The sequence below is a fragment of the Balaenoptera musculus genome, chromosome 1, assembly GCF_009873245.2.
Source record: "Balaenoptera musculus isolate JJ_BM4_2016_0621 chromosome 1, mBalMus1.pri.v3, whole genome shotgun sequence".
Lineage (NCBI taxonomy): Eukaryota > Metazoa > Chordata > Mammalia > Artiodactyla > Balaenopteridae > Balaenoptera > Balaenoptera musculus.
Genome location: NC_045785.1, coordinates 28,718,803 through 28,739,095, shown reverse-complemented (window position 1 = coordinate 28,739,095; position 20,293 = coordinate 28,718,803). Strand labels below are relative to the sequence as shown.

General features: G+C 41.9%; 1 protein-coding gene across 1 annotated transcript in view; it reads left to right on the top strand.

The window, feature by feature from the left end:
* Positions 1-7,048: 7,048 nt before the first annotated feature.
* Positions 7,049-20,293, top strand: part of CLSPN (claspin) — a 29,086-nt gene continuing 15,841 nt past the window's right edge. Inside the window, exons 1-9 of the mRNA XM_036851386.1 lie at positions 7,049-7,155; positions 10,544-10,652; positions 11,180-11,628; positions 12,251-12,412; positions 13,093-13,170; positions 13,503-13,575; positions 14,143-14,251; positions 14,439-15,016; positions 19,294-19,485. Of these exons, the coding sequence (XP_036707281.1) occupies positions 7,132-7,155; positions 10,544-10,652; positions 11,180-11,628; positions 12,251-12,412; positions 13,093-13,170; positions 13,503-13,575; positions 14,143-14,251; positions 14,439-15,016; positions 19,294-19,485 (1,774 nt within the window). The 5' untranslated portion in view covers positions 7,049-7,131. The remainder of the gene's footprint in view (positions 7,156-10,543; positions 10,653-11,179; positions 11,629-12,250; positions 12,413-13,092; positions 13,171-13,502; positions 13,576-14,142; positions 14,252-14,438; positions 15,017-19,293; positions 19,486-20,293) is intronic.

The window sequence follows — 20,293 nt, the reverse complement described above, 5'->3', positions numbered from 1 at the left end:
AATCTCCCTAAGAGTAGAAACTTTGTTTCAAACTGTACTTTCTATGCCTGACCTGCATAGAAGTCAGGCATAGAGGGCAGAAGTTTGTTTTATCTTTTGCTGCATAGCAAATCATACTAAAATGTAGTGGCTTGTTTATTTAAAGCCCATGATTCTGTAATTTGGCTAGATTTAGTCGGTCAGTTCTTCTTTTCATCTGACCTTTGGTAACTCACATGGTTGCATTCATCTGGAGGTTCAATGGGACTGGATGGTCCAAGATGGTAAAATCTAGTAGTTAACTGTTGGCTGAAGTGCCTTGATTCTCCTCTATGTGGCACATCCAACAAGATATCTTGTGTTTCTTAAATGGTGGCAGCAGTGTTCTAAGATAATAGAAGTGAAAACTGCAAAGCTCTTTAAGGCTTAGCCTCAGAAGCTATCTATACAATGTTACTTTCACTAGATTCTGTTGATCAATGCAAGTAACAAGGACAGCCCAGATTCAAGAGATCAAAAATTAGATGAGGGGCTTCCCTGGTGGCGAAGTGGTTGAGAATCTGCCTGCCAATGCAGGGGACACGGGTTCGAGCCCTGGTCTGGGGAGATCCCACATGCCGCGGAGCAACTAGGCCCATGAGCCACAACTACTGAGCCTGCGCGTCTGGAGCCTGTGCTCTGCAACAAGAGAGGCCGCGAGAGTGAGAGGCCCGCGCACCGCGATGAAGAGTGGCCCCCGCTCTCCTCAACTAGAGAAAGCCCTCGCACAGAAACGAAGACCCAACACAGCCAAAAATAAATAAATTAATTAATTAATTAAAAAAAAATTAGATGAGAGGTGCAGCAAAATCACACTGAAATCACAAAGAGCTGTGATTATTCTAACAATCTATTACAAAGCTCAATAAAGGTTTGTGAAGTGAATGAATGTATTATCATATCATGTCTAAAGTTCCATGCTTCATATTCAAGGTCTGCTGTGATCTTGCTTCCAGAGCACAAATAGCATATCTTTCCCAAGCACTCATCAAATCTGCTCTATAATTTATTTATTTGTGTGTGTGTTTTATCTTCACAGGAAGGACATTATCTTGTTCTCTCGGTATATCCCATGTATCTATCAGATATCCAGGCTCCAAAGAGACACTCTGTTGGTCTTTGATGAGTTTAATTTAACTTAACAACCCTGACATCTTATCCCCTACCTTCCATTCCATCATCATGAAGTCACTAGTTGAACATTTCCCTGAAAATCTTATCATTATTCCAGTCTCCATGCCTTTACTCATTCCATTTTCCCCACCTAAAATACTCTCCTTCTTCTTCTTTGCTTATTTCAGTGTTTCTCACTGACATTTAGCAACTTTGGCCCTACCCACTAAATTCCAGTAGAGGCAGGGTCATTATGACAACCATGATAAATCCCCTGGTTAAATATCACTAGTAGACTATCATTTGGGCCTACAGTGGGAACAATATTGTTTTGTCTGTCCAGTACCACCTCCTGTCTTAGGAAGTGTTCCTTCCCTACTCCAACTACATCGTTCTTGAAGAAGTTACTCTATTCCTGTAAGTCTGTGCCCTTCTAGGTACACCTGAATTATCTGGCATGTCTGAAGAAGGTCAGGCACTAGGCTACCCAATCTGCTGAAATGTAATAGAAATTAGGAGTGGAGCAGACCCTTTTTGTCCTTCTGTGATGGAATCCCCTTCCTCCAAACATACATATATGGGTTGACCCCAAGTGCTGAGGATGCTAATATCTAAATAAACACTACTCACACCAAAAGCCATTAAGTTTCTATAAAGCTTAGGGTAGGGCTGGGTTGTGAAAAACACTTGGGTTTTTTCAAAAGCTGAAGCAAAAAGCTTGGGCAGAAAATTGAATAAAGCAGGGCAGAGGAATTTCTCTTATACATTCTTCCTGGGTAGGTAGCTAGAAAGGAAAAGGGAGTTGAAGAGAAAATATATGAATGGAGTACTAAAAGCTGCTGAATTAAGGTTTTGGATGCTGCACAGATAGAAGTTGGGAACTAGAAAGGAGATAAGGACCTGTGCCTGGGGAATACCTCTTCAGTCACCAGAAAAGCTAAGAGAGAGAGTTCCATGGTGGACAAGGGGCAGACAGGGGTGACCTGGGAAGGGGAAACCTTTTATTCTACATATTAACTTGTGCCAAGCTAAAGTGAGTCTGTGCTTGAAATTAGTGACCTATATTCTCAATTTTGGTGACTGGTGCCCTAATCTGTCACTCAAGCAATCTAGAAACCTAAGAGTCACTAGTTTTACATTGACTCTATTGTCCCTTGCCCCTCAAGGTTAATCATCAACAAGCCCTGTCAATTTTGCCTCTTTTTTTCCAATCCATCTCCTCCTCTCTATTGTTACTACCATTGACCTAGTTCAGGTCCCTATAATCTCCCACCTAGACAACTGGTCTTCCTGCCTGCAGTTTAATCCCCTTCCAATCCATCCTTCATATGCTGCCAGAATAATCTTTCTCAAGCACATATCTAACCATGTTGCCCTCCTTCTTAACAACACCCCCATCCACCAGCTGCCCAGTTCATATCGTCTAAAAACTAAACTCTAAGCAAAGCGCTCCAGACTTTTTGTGCCCTGTTTAACTTTCAGCCTTCATTCTGGCCATCCGTCCCCCTCCCCCAAACACACACTTCTGTGCTCTAGACGCACTGACCTACTTTCAGTTCCCCAACACGACATGCTTTATCAAGCCCTTACACATACCTGGAATACCTTCTCCTCCTCATGCCAGCCTGGAGAATTCCAATCCATCTTTGAAACTCAGTTCTGGAGTCATGCCCCCCTGAATTGCCCCAGGCAAAATCAGTTTCCCCTCCTTCAGGGCCCCCACAGCTGCTTGTATACACTTCTTCCATTACACATGCCTAGTTACTTGCCTGTCTTCAACCTGCAATGGGAAACTCTCTGAGAACAAGACTGTATTTTATTTATCTTCATATTCTCTGTGTCTAGCGTATGCTTAAATAGGGGCTCAAGGTTGTTGAAGGAATAGATGGATATTTGATACTTTTTGGTACTTTAGGTTACCAAAAGTTGCTGTAAAGGAGCTTCTGCATACAAAATAGCTGATGGTGTGTGTGCTGTCATGCCTTGGAAAGAGGCCCTGGTATTTTTCGGTTTTGTTTTTTAGGTGTATTTTAATAATTCATTCGACAATGATTTATTAATCATCCACTATGTGTCAGGTCCTGTGCCATTTTTTTTTTTTAAATTTTTATTATTTATTTATTATTTATTTTTCGCTGTGTTGGGTCTTCGTTTCTGTGCGAGGGCTTTCTCTAGTTGAGGAGAGCGGGGGCCACTCTTCATCGCGGTGCGCGGGCCTCTCACTCTCGCGGCCTCTCTTGTTGCAGAGCACAGGCTCCAGACGCGCAGGCTCAGTAATTGTGGCTCACGGGCTTAGTTGCTCCGCGGCATGTGGAATCCTCCCAGACCAGGGCTCGAACCCGTGTCCCCTGCATTGGCAGGCAGATTCTCAACCACTGCGCCACCAGGGAAGCCCCCTGTGCCATTTTTAAAGGTCAGTGGATACTGGACATCAAGCAAGAAAAACAGCCCTGGCCTTCAAGCAGGTACTCTCCAAGAGAAGCTTTACAACTATATGGAATTACAGTACAAAATTATTTTTGAAAGAAGATTCTGGGAGATGTAATTATTTCACCATTCCAAAGGAAAGTTTAAACAACTTGTTGAATAATTTTAAAATGAAGGAAAAAAAAAAAAGGATAGAGTGGCTACAGGCTACAGGTAATAGATGGAATGACATGACCAATCCCTGCCACATGGTGGCAGTGCTTCTCCAGGGATGAGGATTTAGTGGCCTAGGACTTCAGAAAAGCATGTTCTCACACTTCAACTCCAGAGGAGGAAGAGTACTAAAAATTTAACATGGTAGACTCTCTCAATTTGCAGAAAAGATGAAGTAAAACATATAATTTAATCAACTTTCTCCCTCCAAACTTTCGTGGGCCTTTGGAATCTGCTTTTATTTGTTGGCCAGCAAGGAAATATAAATAGAAGTTTGGACTGGGCTGAGCATGTTAAATTACAAGGATTATGTTTTCATAATTGCTTTCTTTCTTCTTTCTTTTTTATTTATTTATTTATTTATTTATTTATTTATTTATTTATTTATTTATTTATTTATTTTTGGCTGTGTTGGGTCTTTGTTTCTGTGCGAGGGCTTTCTCTAGTTGCGGCAAGCGGGGGCCACTCTTCATCGCGGTGCGTGGGCCTCTCACTATCGCGGCCACTCTTGTTGCGGAGCACAGGCTCCAGACGTGCAGGCTCAGCAATCGTGGCTCACGGGCCCAGTTGCTCCGCAGCACGTGGGATCTTCCCGGACCAGGGCTCGAACCCGTGTCCCCTGCATTGGCAGGCGGATTCTCAACCACTGCACCACCAGGGAAGCCCCTTATAATTGGTTTCTTATATTGATTTTTTGTGATATAATGATAGATTCTACTAGTGAAACAATTTCCCATATTCTATGACCAAAATAAATGTGTCAGTATTGTCAAGTATTTCCTGTAGAGTACCTAACTTCCAGGTGCTCTGCCAATCAAACCCATTTGAGAATCATGATCTAATCCAATGTTTTCTAATTACAAATAAAGAAAACAAGGCTCTGAGAAGCTAAATGACTTACTTAAGATCACAAAGCCATTTATGCGATAGGTTCAGGCTCATCCTTGCAAAGTGAACACTCCAGATCTTTCCCTCACTGCCATCTATCAACTTCATAAACAGAGCTTGTTGGATGATTAATCTTGAGAATCAAGAGACAGAGAGGAGTCAACATGACTTCCAGATTTCTGAATTGGTAACTTGGATTACGGTGCTATATTCTCACCAAAACTGAGAATATAGATTGCTAATTTCAAATACAGACTTGCTTTAGCTTGGCACAAGTTAATATATAGAATAAAAAGTTTCCCCTTCCTAGCTCACTCCTTCCACCTATTGTCCAAATCAGAGCTCTCTTAGTTTCTCAGGTGACTGAAGAAGTGCTCCCCACAGAAAGGAAAATGCTAATGGTTCTGAAAATGTTAATGTCAGGAGTGTCACCTCATTTATTCACTTCCCAGAGGGAATTCAAGAAGAATAATATAGTTGTCAAGCGACTGAGTTAATTAGATTAACAAATATTGATTGATTTCTCTATCATGATCCAGGTATGTTCTAAGCCCTTGCTTCTCAAAGTGTGATCGCCATACCAGCTGCTTTAGCATCACCTGGGAACTTGTTAGAAATGCAAATTCTTGGCCCTCACATCAGACATACTGAATCAGAAATTCTGGGAATGGGGTCCAAAAATCTGTTCTTACAAGCCCTTCAGGTCATTCTGATGCATGCTCAAGTTTGAGAATGACTATTCTAGATCAGGAACATATGGTGTTAAAGAAAAAAAAAGTGCTTGTCATCTTGAAGCAACAATATACAAACACACAGAAATAAAACTTCAGGCAGAGGTAAATGCTATCAGGGAAACCAGTACAGGGGATGGAGGGAGAATGTAGAGGGTGTGCAGGCAAGGTCCCTCTGAGGAGTATGAGCACTGGAGTCAGACTGAGCAGGGTGTGAATATTGGCTCCACCAGTTACTAGCCTTTGAAAGGTTTAGTTTCCTCATCTGCTAAAATGCAGATAGTATTATTACCTTACAAAGTTACTCTAAAGATTAAATAAGATAATGCTTGCAAAATTCTTGTGACTGTTTCTGTCTCAAGGTAAGCCCCCAATAAATGTTAGCCCTCCAAATATGAGGGAAGAGTGTGTAGATGTATATTTAGGAATCATCAATGTAAAAATTAATAGTAAAGTGTGTGAAAAGGTGGACAGACTGAGATGTGAGAGAAGAGGATGGAAGATGGGATCTTGTTGGTGGGAGCAGACATGGGTTGAAAGGAGGTGAAGAAATGAAGATGAGGAAAGAGAACTTTTATCTGAACTCAGCTAAAGCTGGTAACTTGGAAGAGGAGGCCAGTGGATAGGGTGACTAACCATCCTGGTTTGCCTGGGACTGAGGAGATTCCTGGGAGGTGGGACTTTCATTGCTAAAACTGGGCAAGTCCTGGGAAAACTGGAATGAGTTGGTCACCCTGTCAGTGGATAGGATCATGGCCGGTGAAGTGGGGGAGGTAAACGTGACCTTTCTTTCTTGGTGCACTCATCTCTTCCTTACAGTAATCTTGTAAATATCTTCCAGTAGCTAGACTCAACAAGAATCTGGAGGGCAAGGGAGCTCGAATAATGCAGTGCGGAGAAGTCAGCCTTGCCTGGACAGAGCAGGATAAGGAAAGAGAGAGAATGGACCTGAAGGGGCAAAAAGATAGTAACCAGGACAATGACAAGGGATTAGAACTGTCTGGGATTAGTCTGACTCCAGACCTTTAATTTTTTTTCCTGCCTTGTCCAAAGAGTATGGAAGTGGGATGAGTGTGTGTTTTCTGCATACTCGAATTAACCTTAAATAAAATAATAAAGGTTATCCAAGGATATTCTTTGGTATCTGAGCAGCCCACAAAGCTTTTCTTTTTTGATGCCCAGTGGCGTGAGTGCCATGTACAAGAAAGAGCAGGTGGGATCCAGCTGCTCCAGGAAAGGAGGTCCTGGAGAAAATCCCCACGGGGATGACTTCAGGTGCCCAGGGATCTTCTCCTAGCTCACTTCCCGCCTGGAGGACTTACTCCTCAAAATGCGCTTGATGGGAGCTGCCGCGCTACAGTAAAGGTCAAAGGTCAAAGATCACCACTCGCACGGTAACCTCTTGCAAGGCCAGAGGGTCTGGCCGCCAGGCGGCCAGGACACCTCCAGCCTCCCCCTGCCTCAGTTGACAAGAGGAGCCGCGACCCGCCAACCTAACCCAGATTATATTCAACCGGCTGGCCGAAGGAGCTTCAATTGGTAGGACAGGATGGGGGCGTGGCCTCATGTAGAAAGCCTCCTCCGGATTGGTGAAAATCGTTAAGGGCGGGGCCTCCACTGTGGCTGGGCGCGAAAGCTCGAACGCCGCTGCCTGGCAGGAGACTGTGGGAGCAGCTGCGTCCCGGGTGGGGGAAGCAGAGACCAGCTTCTTCCTGAGCGGCGCGCTGCGGAGGCCGGAGTCATGACGGGCGAAGTGGCTTCCGAGGTGAGTTTATGCACTTGCCTCTATCTGCAGCTGCGGAGGCCCGGCGCGGAGGGGTGGGGTGGGGCAGGGGTCGAGCCGGCCGAGTGGGTCGTGGAGGCTGGGAGGACTACGTGCACCGCGGCAGCTCGGCTTCGCGGCCCCGCGGAGATAAAACCACGGGCCCCGCGCGCTCGGGACCCCGCGGCCGATCCCGGCGCTGGGGTCCCCGCGCCTCGGTCCCCTCGGGGAGGTTGCTCCTGGTCTTTGCGGCGCGCGCAGCCCGCCGCCAGCCTCTGCTCAGCCTGCTCATCCCGCCCCTTTGGCGCGTTTCCTGCGGCGGAAGCTCTTCCTCCAACTGCGCCCCAAAAAGGAGGAAGGACCAGGCCGAACCGGGCCGCTAGGGTGAGGGGCAGCATTAACTGTAAATGGACGGCGGGAGTCTTAGAGACTTCTAACTTGGGTCTGGAAGAGGCCTCTGAGGTCATCACACAGGGTCCCGAGAGGTGAAGGTACCAGTCTCGGAGCCTTCCGGGAGGTGACTGGCTGGTCGCTGTCGGAATTGGCGTAGAAACGACATCTGTTTCCAGATCTGTGTTCTTTTCTGGGGCTGGGACTGGAGTGAGACACTCGTCTTGGGAGCAAAATTTAACGGGGCGCTTCAAGATAATTTTAAAAATTTATTTTTACTGAAGTATAGTTGAATTATAATGTGTTAATTACTGCTGTACAGCAAAGTGACTCAGTTATACATATATGTACATTCTTTTTCTTCTTTTCCATTATGTTTATCACAGGATATTGGATAGAGTTCCCTGTGCTATACAGTAGGACCTTGTGGTTCAAGATAATATTTTAATGCAGTATTTTAAAAATAAAAATTAATGCAAAAAATTCCATTATTTGATTTTGAACAAAATATCAAACTTTGAAATGAAGACAAGATCCGACCCTGTGTTTGCACTACTCTGTCTCACTCACCTCACGCTCATCCTGGCCCTGGTTCCAAAAAAACTTTATTTACAAAAGCAAGCAGCTGACCTCATGAGTCATAATTTGCCCATTTGATTTTTTATTTTAATATTGCACTAAAATATCTTGATTGCTGAGTGTTTTGAGACCTTCTAGCCTCACCCTGTTCCTGGTCCTGACTGTTGCTGGTTCTGCTGCAGATTGCCTAGAATACAGTGATTAAGAGTATCACCATGGGGCTTCCCTGGTGGCGCAGTGGTTGGGAATCTGCCTGCCAATGCAGGGCACACGGGTTCGAGCCCTGGTCCGGGAGGATCCCACATGCCGCAGAGCAACTAAGCCCGTGTGCCACAACTACTTAGCCTGCGCTCTAGAGCCCATGAGCCACAACTGCTGAGCCCACGCACCACAACTATTGAAGCCCGTGTGCCTGGAGCCCGTGCTCCGGAACAGGAGAGGCCGTCGCAGTGAGAAGCCCGCGCACCGCAACAAAGAGCAGCCCCTGCTCGCTGCAATGAGAGAAAGCCCGTGGGCAGCAACGAAGACCCAACGTAGCCAAAAATCAATCAATCAGTCAATCTATTAAAAAAAAAAAAAGAGTATCACCATGTATTGAGCTATGGGGTTACCTGAACTCAGTTTCCATATCCACAAATAGTCTTACTGCTTTCCATTGCTGGGAGGATCATCAGCACATACATCATGATCCTCAGTGATATTCCTCCATTTGTGTTATTTTTGGTTATAATTTTAATAATTGTACTAAACATTCAAATCAATTTAATAGTTGTTTGAGAAACCATTAGGGTGAGGCCTTGTGACCTATTACATTACAGATGTATTTTCCCCCTTATTAATAAGTTGATTCAGAGTTCTATGAACTAAGCTTGGTCACTAACTAGTCAAGTCACCCAACATACCCCCGTCTCCTTAGATTTTTCACTTGTGACTTAAAAAAATTTTTTTGGGGGGGCTGAATTTCAGACATAAACATGGAAAGGCTGTTATAATGAACCCATCACCTAACTTCAACAATTATCAAATCATGCCGATCTTGTTTCATTTATGCCCCCACCCACTTCCCCCCTAACTGGATTATTTGGCAGCAAATTCCACACATATTTCATCCACAGATATTTCATCATGAATCTCTAAAATGTAAGGGCTTTCCAAAAAAGATAACTACTATATTATTACCATACCTAAAAAATTTAGGATTATTGCTTGATATTAAATAGCTAATCAGTGTTCAGATTTCTTTGACTCATACATATACTTTCAGTTTGTTTGAATTAGGATCCAAACAAAGCCTGCATATTGCAGTCGGTGATATGTGTGTGTAAATATCTTAACTCTCTTTATAAGTCCCCCTCCCTCTTTTTTTTCTTGCAATTTACTGTTAAAGAAACCACAGAGTTTGACCTATAGAGTTTCCCACATCTGGATTGCCTCTCTGTGATGTCATTTATCATGTCATTTGGATACACTGAGAAACAGTTCACAGTAAAACGCAATAAGTGCTTGATTCTTTAAATTTATTTACCATAACTCAAAGAGTTGGCCTATAATATCCTTCAAAGGTGAACAATGAATTTTAGTTTGTTTTTTTGTCCAGTAATTCTTTTTTTTTTTTCTTTTATAAATTATTTTATTTATTTATTTTTGGCTGCATTGGGTCTTCGTTGCTGCGCACGGGCTTTCTCTAGTTGCTGCGAGCGTTGCGGTGCGTGGGCTTCTCATTGTGGGGTCTTCCCTTGTTGTGGAGCACAAGCTCTAGGTGTGCAGCTTCAGTAGTTGTGGCACATGGGCTCAATAGTTTTGGCTCTCGGGCTCTAGAGCGCAGGCTCAGTAGTTGTGGCTCACGGGCTTAAGTTGCTCTGCGGCATGTGGGATCTTCCCGGACCAGGGATTGAACCCGTGTCTACTGCATTGGCAGGCGGATTCTTTTTTTAAATTTTTATTTATTTATTTATTTATTTATTTATGGCTGTGTTGGGTCTTCGTTTCTGTGCGAGGGCTTTCTCTAGTTGTGGCAAGTGGGGGCCACTCTTCATTGCGGTGCGCGGGCCTCTCACTGTCGCGGCCTCTCTTGTTGCGGAGCACAGGCTCCGGATGCGCAGGCTCAGTAACTGTGGCTCACGGGCCTAGCTGCTCTGCGGCATGTGGGATCTTCCCAGACCAAGGCTTGAACCCGTGTCCCCTGCATTGGCAGGCAGATTCTCAACCACTGCACCACCAGGGAAGCCCGCAGGCAGATTCTTAACCACTGTGCCACCAGGGAAGTCCTGTCCAGTAATTCTTAATGTCATCCTTTTGTTACACCACTGTATTGGTTTTTCCTTATTTCAGCCTGATGATCCCATGATAATTTGTGTAACTTTATGTACTTAGAGCTTTCTGTCACCTGCTGGTTAATACAAAGTATATTCTTATTTTCTAGGTTCACCTAGAAATCAATGATTCAAAACTCATTTCACAAGAAGAAGCAGATAGTCCTTCAGACAGTGGACAGGGCAGCTGTGAAACAGTTGGGCTCTTGAGTGAACAAGGTTTGTAACCGTCAGTACTTTTATTTTTAGGAATAGAATGTGGGAGCTTGGGTTGTAAGGGGACTGGATTAATTTCATTATTCTCTGATTTATTAAATTATTAATGCTTAACCTTGTTTGTTCTGTTTATTATAAAAGCAAAATAATAGTGCTTGTACCCTTTTGAAAATAACCATTTCTATTATATTATTGAATGTATAAAGTGTCTAGAAGATACCATATTGCCTGGTTAAATGCATTCATCCTATAATAAAAGGACTTTTAACACCTGCCAGAAGGATCAGAACAGCTTTACACATTGTAAATATATATAATTACATTTCTTAGTAAGAGATATTTTTCCAGGGAAAATGTTTTTAAAAATATATTTTTAGATTTGCTTTGCTACAATCAGTTCTTAGTGTTAGTTACATAATTTTACAAGGTGATATATCACTTGGATAATTGGATATGTTTTTTGAGGAGTACGGGGACTAGGAAGAAGGCCAAGTGACGGTAGACTCTAAAAAAAATTGTGTTTCCTCCAGATTCAGATGAAGAGATATTTGTGAGTAAGAAATTGAAAAGCAGGAAGGTGCTACAAGAGAGTGATTCTGAACGAGAGGGCACAAATGCCTCTCCAGAGAAAACTACCTATGACGATATTGAGGAGGAAGATAAGGAGAACTTACATGCCGGAAAAAATGGAAAAGTCAGAAGGATTTACAGAACTCTGGTGAACAGTGATGAGAGTGACATCGAGGAGTCTTTGTGTCACGAAAATCTTGAAACCCAGGTGACACCTTGCTTAGAGCTGAGTCTCCAATCTGAAAACTCTGTGGATTTTACAGTTGACAGAAAGATTTCCAAAAAACCCATACATGATAAAGAAGGAATTGGAGGAAAAACAAAAGTAAAATCAAAGCGAAGACTCGAGAAAGAGGAGAGAAAGACGGAGAAAATTAGGCAGCTGAAAAAGAAGGAAACAAAAAATGAGGTACATTTAAAAGAATAATTTGCTGTTTCTAAGGCAGGTTAATGTTTTAGAAAAAGTTGCTTTTAGGAAAAAAAGTTGCTTTTAGTTCTTGAGGTTGTTTCTGCACTCAGAATATACCTTCGAGTTGATTGTCGTGCAATGAGGTATGTGATTTCAAATCCGTTGGTCTCATTCTTCACTTTGGATGTAAGAGGACACCTTCCAAATAAATGGGTTTCTGATTTTCTTTGTGAGCACGTGGAGTTATTCTTTGCTGTTTCTGATCTGATGAAAATTAACTTTCATAGGATTTTTCATGCCTCCATCAGTCAAAAGTCTTGTTTGCTAACTAGAAAAACCATCCTCAAATTTTATAAGCTAGTTGCTTAATGAAGTACTTAATTGACTTTTCAAAAACAAGTGTACTATTTATTAAGTTAGTTTTGGACAATTGTGTAAAATCACAGCATGGACTTCAAAGGATGACTATGGATTAGGAACCAGTGATAATGTTCTAGGATGCCATATACTTGTCTGTTGATGAAGCATGAGCTTTTTCTGTCCTGATGCAAATTGCTATATGGTGTTGTAAAACATTGGATTTGAAAATGATTGGATCTTGCTTTTTCTTTGTGTTACCCAGGAAGATGATGTGAAACAGCTATTTAATGACAGTGGCTGTCTACTTGTGGATAAAGACCTTTTTGAAACTGGGTTGGAGGAGGAAAATAACTCTCCATTAGAAGATGAAGAGTCATTAGAATCAATAAGGGCAGCTGTGAAAAACAAAGTAAAAAAGCACAAGGCAAGTAAAAGATGACTGCAATTAGAGCTAACCCACTGCTTCTAACCTTTGCTTTGTTTTCTGACTTACTGTTGGAGCCTTAATTTTTTTTTTAACTGAAGAAAAACACATGTCAATTGATTTAAGTTTTTCAGCTGTTAATTTTGGAATTATGCAGTACAAGTGATAGACGTGCTACCTTGTTTGGAAACTAGTATTTTCATTGCCCTAATAAGAATGTTGAGGAAAGTAAGATACTTTATGTTTTGTAAGAAAGAGGTAAAAAAGGGGTCAGAGATGTAAATTTTATAATCTGGTGGCCTCTAGGAAATGAACCCTATAGGGTTTCAGGAAGGGTATCAAAGAGAAGCATCAGTCAAAGCATCGTGGTCCTGAGTGTTTGGAAGCATAATCATCCTTCCTGAGATTAGCTTCCTGGAAGTCATTGTCCCTCCTTAGGGAAAGATGTAATATAGAGGTGTAAGAAATGAGGGCCCAAGCTCCATTGGAGACAACTAATGTGTTTTCTAGGCATTAGAGGATGCTGTGTGTCTAACATTTTATATTTGATAATTATTGATTTATCATTAATGTAGCGTGATGTGATGTTGGAGTGCAGAAGCAGTCTTTGCGTAAGCAACATCCTCTTGTGTCAGTTTAATTTTTTTCCCTGTTAATCCATTTGCAATCTTCTCTTTTAGAAAAAGGAACCATCTTTGGAGAGTGAGGTCTATTCACTTGAAGAAGAAACTGAGTTATCAAAAGGCACCACGAGGAAGGTGACATAGAGCCCTATATAGTTGTCATGTTGAGCTCTTTTCCCAGGCGATTGTGGGTTTTTCAGGAATTTTATTGTGTCTATCGTATTACCCTGATTCCCAGGATATTGGTTTGTACATAGTAGGGACACAAATATGAATTGGATTGAATTAATTCTATGAGACTTGCAAATAAATGAGCTCCTGAAGTTTATATTGTTTTGATCTTATTAATGCTTAGTGTTCCCTCTCCATCCTCTTTTCTTGGAGAGAGCAGACTTTTAAGGGATGAATATCTATCAATCTTTCTGGATAATAGCATTAATGTAGTCTCACTTTTTGTTTTCTTTAAGGAAAGAAAAGCAGCCAAGTTAAGTAAGGAAGCATTAAAACAATTGCATAGTGAGACTCAGCGCCTTATTCGAGGTAAAGAAACCAGTATGGTAAACACTGAGTCAAATCACATTATTTCTTTGTAAGCTCAACTTGGATGTTGGGGACTTTCCTTTTTTTCTTAACAATCTTAATATGAATGAGATTATAATAATCAAGTTTAGAATCGATCTTGATGAATGGCCATTGTTCTGAAGCCCCTGGAACATTAGTATAAACTGAGAAAACTTCCTGAACTGTAGTGGTGGTAATGAGGGAGTTTTTTAAAGGATTGTCTATGGCCTGGCTGCATCAGGATCCCTTTTACAAACCTTTCAAATTTATAAATTCTTAGGCCCCACAGAAATTCTGATTCAGTAGGCTTGAAATGGGGTCCAAGAATCTCTAGTTTTAAAAAACTTACTGGATCAATTTGATTTCACAGCTAGTTTTAAAAGCCACTGGTCTTCAGGGAATTTTTTGTAGTTGGATCCTGCTTTTATTAAAGGCAGGATTGTTTTCTATTTCTGGTGATGGCTTTGGTTGTTTAGTTAACTGAATGTAAAGTGACATTTCAGAATGTACAGTATATGTATTTGCTTGTTTTGTTCCATTTTATAGAGTCTGCACTTAATCTTCCATATCATATGCCTGAGAATAAAACTGTTCATGAATTCTTCAAACGTAAACCCCGGCCCACTTGCCAGGGAAATGCCATGGCGCTACTGAAGTAAGAACCTTCTTTCCTTGTGATTATAATTTTCATAAATATTCAGTTTTGAGGCAAACACCTGGTGTAAAGAGTTCAGATTCCTCACTTCCTTAAAATTGATTTAACCGATTCATTACGTGCTAAGGGATAAGAATGTTTCACGTTTAGGATAATTTTCAACTCCAGGTTATTTTCCCTTCTCTAGGTCATCTAAGTATCAGGCAAGCCATCACAAAGAAATCACAGACACTGAAAATACAACTGAGATAAATAGTGACCACCATAGCAAAGATTCTGAGCAGACAACAGGTGCAGGATATGAAATGGAAATTAATGCACTCCCTGCAGTTTCAAAGGAACCCCAGATCACTACTGGATCAGATGAGTCTTGCAGTAAGGATTTGACAGGAAGTGAAGAGCTAGAAATTCCCGAGAAACAGGAGCAGAGTGATGCTAGACCTTCACCTGGGGACATCTCGGTGGCACAACAGGAATGCAGCTTCCTTGGGAATAAGGACAGTGAGGAGTATCAGGCTGGAGGGCTTGTGGCACCTGAACCTTGTGCCCTGGAGGAAGAAGAAGGCCTGAAAAAAACAGAAGCAGATGAGAAGGTGGAAGAGCCCAGCCAACAAACTAAATCAGCAGCAGTGGTGCCACCTGAGAAAGTGAGGAGGTTCACTGTGGATAGACTTAAGCAACTGGGAGTAGATGTTTTCATTCAACCTCGGCTGGGTGCCGACAAAGATTCTTTTGTGATACTTGAAGAACCTGAAACCAACAGAGGTAATCCTTTGAATTGTGAGGAGCTTCTCTAGAGTGATTTGTTCTGGCAGCTTTCTATTATTTGCCACTGTGGAGGACAGGGAATACAGCAGAAACAAATAATCACACATGGTCTTATTCTACAGATGTACCAGATACCAGATAGAAATCATTTAGATACATTTGGCAGGGTATTAGAATGTTCTAAATCTTGTTTAAATGGAAACCTGTTGATAGTTAATGTACAAAGCAGGGTACATTGCTGTTTTATGGTATGACTGATAAAAGCATTATTCAGTTTTTCACAGTTAGAAATATCTTGGTTCAGCAAATTGTCTGCAAAACTGAATTTCGTTTCTTTCTTTTCATTCATTCAACAAGTATTAAACTATCCACTACATGCAAGTTGCTGTAAGGCATACTTGAGAAATCTGACATTTATCCTACACTTAAGGTACTTACGCTGTAGCGGGGGAGATAAGTAGGCAAATAACAGTAATACAAGGAAGTGACATCTTCTATCATGAACATGTGTCACTGATAATTGGAAAAAGTTAAATAACATGGAGAAAAGGGAGAGTATTCTTTGCTGAAAGACATTTAGAGTAAAGAATCATAGGAGTAAAGAGGAGGGATAAGTTTCTTACAATAGGTGATTAAAGAATAAGTGGATGTAATTACTTGTTCACTACCTTCCCCTTTATACTTTGAGTAGGGATCTTCTGGCTTATTCCTTACTCTGTCCCCCGTGCTTCCACAGTGGATGACACATTGTAGGCAGCCATGTTTACTGAATGAATGAAAGAGTGAATGAATGATCCTTCAAGAGAGAAATCAAGTATTACCCACATTGGGTAGACTTCCTGACTTGTCGGTAAAATTAGGTGTTCCCTCTTCCCTCCTCTGCAATGTGATATGATAATTAAGAGCTTAGGATCTATAGCAAGGTTGGGATCTGAATCTGGATTACACTACTCACTGTTTAAACTTGAGTCTGCTATTTGACCTCTCCAAGGCATCTTTTTAAAAAAATGAAATAACGCTATCTGGTTCACAGGGCTTTAGTGAAGATTTGTTGAAATAACGCATACAAGTGGATAGCATAAAGAAGCACTCAAGTGGTGGCTATTTCTATTATTAGTGAAATTATTTACATCAAGACTCTCCTTCATTAAATAACATATGGTTGGCAGGTGCTAGGTCAGCCACAGTATCAGTCTTTGTTGATTGAATGGGTGGACTTTGTGGAAGTGGAGAGAAGGACGTTCTTAGAAGGGACAGAAAGAGCTCTGTGTGGTGCATATTGGGAGGACGTGTAAGTCAGTTTGACCGGAGCAGTTGGGGAGGGTGGACGGGTTTTGTAACAACTAGCATAGCTCTATTAGCAAAGAAGCGTGGGAATAAGCTGTTGCCCGGAACAGGGAGGGAAAGTTTTGTTGTGTGGGACTAGAAGTTATCTAAATAGTCTCAGACTAAAAGGTGCGGTAGAACTTTTTGAGTACTTACTATACTAATACTGTGAAATTTTGTTATATGGGACTAGAAGTTTTCTAAACAGTCTCAGACTGAGAAACAGAAAAGGGAAGAAACCTTTTTTTTGCATACCTACTATATTAGACACTGATAGATCTTTTTATAAGTTATCTTTCTTTTATTTTATTTATTTATTTTTGGCTGTGCTGGGTCTTCGTTTCTGTGTGAGGGCTTTCTCTAGTTGCGGCGAGCGGGGGCCACTCTTCATCGCGGTGCGCGGGCCTCTCACTATTGCAGCCTCTCTTGTTGCGGAGCACAGGCTCCAGACGCACAGGCTCAGTAGCTGTGGCTCACGGGCCCAGTTGCTCTGCGGCATGTGGGATCTTCCCAGACCAGGGCTCGAACCCGTGTCCCCTGCATTAGCAGGCAGATTCTCAACCACTGCGCCACCAGGGAAGCCCCATTAGTTATCTTTCTTAATTTTCATAGCCCCAGATATTATTTTGCAAATGAAGAGCCTGAGGTTTGGAGAGGTTGGGTAATTTTTCCAACATTACACTTGGCTTATACAGGGAACTAGCACAATGCCTGGCTCATAGTAGGCACTTATTTCTAACTCAGAATATGTTTTCCTTCAGAAATAGTATTTGACATGAATATTGGGTTTCCAGATCAGCCTGTTTCATAATATATGAAGTTAGGATCAACATTTATTCATTCATGCAATAAACTTTTATTTAACATGGTGTTGGGTGCTGTGTATGCAAGTAAGATGTAGTCCCTTCTCACAGGGAAATTAAAGTCTAGTAGGAGTAACAGGCAGAAAAATTGCATGTTAAGTGCTGTGCATGCTTTGAGCCTCAAGAAAGAGTTCCTCACAGGGAGTCAGGGAAGCTTCTGAAAGGAGCTCATACCTGAGCTGAGTCCTGAAAGCTGAGTAGGAGATAACGAAGGCAGAGAGGTGAGGGAGGGCTTTCTTGGTGGAAGGGACAGACCTACAAAAGACACAAAGACAAGAGAAAGCTCTGGTTAGCTGAAGTGAAGATTGCAAGGAGGTTGGTGACTAGAGGCCAGATCACGCAGGGCTTTCAGGTGGAGACATGAGCTGGAGCAGAGACTTGTCACTTAGAGAGATGAAAGGTGTTGGGAAAAGACTGATGGAGAGAGAGGAGCTTGAACAGGGGTTCTATAGTGAGGAGGGTGGTGGTTGAGTCATGTAGTAAAGGGCAAGGAAAAGGGGTGCGCCAGTGGGTTGGGGGATGAAGAGTTTTGAGGGACCTGGCTTTCTCCAGAAGAATGAAGGCAACTCCTGCCTCACTCTTATTTAAGGTCCTGAGTAATCTTCCTCCCCTTCCACTTCTTTTATTCTCTTGGCACCAGTGATGAGCTGCCTATTTCTGTTCCCTTTCCACTGCCACTACCTGTTGCTTCCAACTTACTGAAATAATATAAAATGGGATGCAGACTTACAGCTTCTCTCCCTCCTCTTTGGTTTGCAATGTAAACATGCCATCCTTTGGAATTGGATTTTTTCTACTAATAAATAATGTTAGGGACTCAGAATAAAAAGGTTTCTTTCCAGTTCTTCTCTTTTTCTACTAAGACGCTCTAAGGAGGGAAAACCCACATCTACATGCTAAGCACAAAACTACTAAAGTATGATTTGAGCACATTTTAGAAAAAGAGCCAAACTTGGAGTATCTTGGACATTTTATCATGGAAGAGAACGCACGGCATGTGAAAATAGCCAGTATCCCTCAACCCCAAAGGAGCTTTTCTTCCTCTCCTTTCCTTTCTGTCAGCTCTTTTACACCAGATCCCACTATGGTATGATTGACTTGTTAAACAGAATGAGAGAGGTAACAGCTAGCTGAGGGAGAAAGGAAAGAAAGTTCTGAGCAATAGCAGGGGGGAAGAAGGGAAAGGCCCTGTTGCTATTAGACCATTGAACTCATACTACGTGTGTGTGTGTGTGTGTGTGTGTGTGTGTGTGTGTGTGTGTGTGTGTGTGTGTATTCATATTCCCGTTTATATACAAGTTGGGCGTGTGGTACAGGGACCACTTCTAACTGGGATTTCCTTTCTGATTGTACTGACTATATCTGTAAAATTTTCACGAAGAAACTTTTCCAGTCCTGCCGCGAGTTACATCACTCATTGCATTGATTGTTATTTTCTTTTTCCATTTTTTAAATTGACCTTACTCATATTTAGTGAGATTGCTAATAAGCAGTGAAATGTTCAAAAAAGGGAATTTTTTAAAAGGAGAGTGAAACCCATGAGAAATTAAGCCCTTGAATAATTGAGGAGTATGGTATTTTTTCTACCAGCTTAATACTTTTTTAAAAAGAATTGCACATATTTATTTTTATTTTTATTTTTATTTTTTTAACATCTTTATTGGAGTATACTTGCTCTACAATGGTGTGTTAGTTTCTGCTTCATGACAAAGTGAATCAGCTATACATATACATATATCCCCATATCTCCTCCCTCTTGTGTCTCCCTCCCACCCTCCCTATCCCACCCCTCTAGATGGTCACAAAGCACGGAGCTGATCTCCCTGAGGAATTGCACATATTTAGAAACTTCATTGTAAATTTCTACCCTAAAATGAGTTTTGAAGTATATTGAGGAAGTTACAGCAGTCCATTAGTTTGGGTTGTTATATGAATTGGACACAGGTGTTGGTAGCAAAGGAGATTTTGGTATTTCTCTGTGTGTGTTTTTTTCCCTACAAGTTTGTTGAACTTCAAAAACATAGCTTGTAATTCTTAACTGGAATCTTAAAGGCAAACTGACCTACTGGTTGGCGTTTGGTTTAGAACTGGAAGCCTTGAAGCAGCGTTTCTGGAAGCATGCTAATCCAGCAGCCAAACCCAGGGCTGGTCAGAAGGTGAATGTGAACATCATAGTGAAAGATGTGGGCACTGATGGAAAGGAAGAGCTCAAGGCAGATGTGGTACCTGTGACTTTGGCAGCTGAGAAGCTGGATGGAGCAAGCCACACAAAACCAGGTATTTTCGTTCATGGGAGTTTCTTTGTTTATTTTTTTGACTGGGGGCGGGGATGGGTGCCTCACTCTTTGTACTCTGGCAGGTCTTTATGGCTACTGAAGACCCTATAGTGAGACGTTACAGAATCTTTTTCCTTGGAGACTTTGGAGATGGGACAGCAGTACCTCTAGCATGATTCATGTGTGTAGCATTACCTAGTTGTGTGGGGTGGGTAAGAGGAATTATTTCTTAAACTAGCCTTTGTCTTATTGTTTAAAAAAAAAATCCATTGTAGAAAATACATGGAATAAACAAAAAACTTCTACAGTTCTCTATCAGAGACATCTTCTGTAACCATGTTTTATATCCTTTTAAACTTTTTGTGTGTATTTTTTAAACAGACAGTACATGTCTGTTTAAAAAATAAAACAGTGGGCTTCCCTGGTGGCGCAGTGGTTAAGAATCTGCCTGCCAATGCAGGGGACACGGGTTCGAGCCCTGGTCTGGGAAGATCCCACATGCCGCGGAGCAAGTTAAGCCCGTGAGCCACACCTACTGAGCCTGCGCATCTGGAGCCTGTGCTCCGCAACAAGAGAGGCCGCGACAGTGAGGGGCCCGCGCACCGCGATGAAGAGTGGCCCCCGCTCTCCACAACTGGAGAAAGCCCTCGCACAGAAACGAAGACCCAACACAGCCAAAAATAAATAAATAAATTAATTAATTAAAAAATAAAACAGTAATGCAATAATACTGTGCATTCTACTTTGTAATCTGTATTAGGGACAGGTCTGTTGTTTCCACTCCCACTTTGAAAATACAAGTAATATAT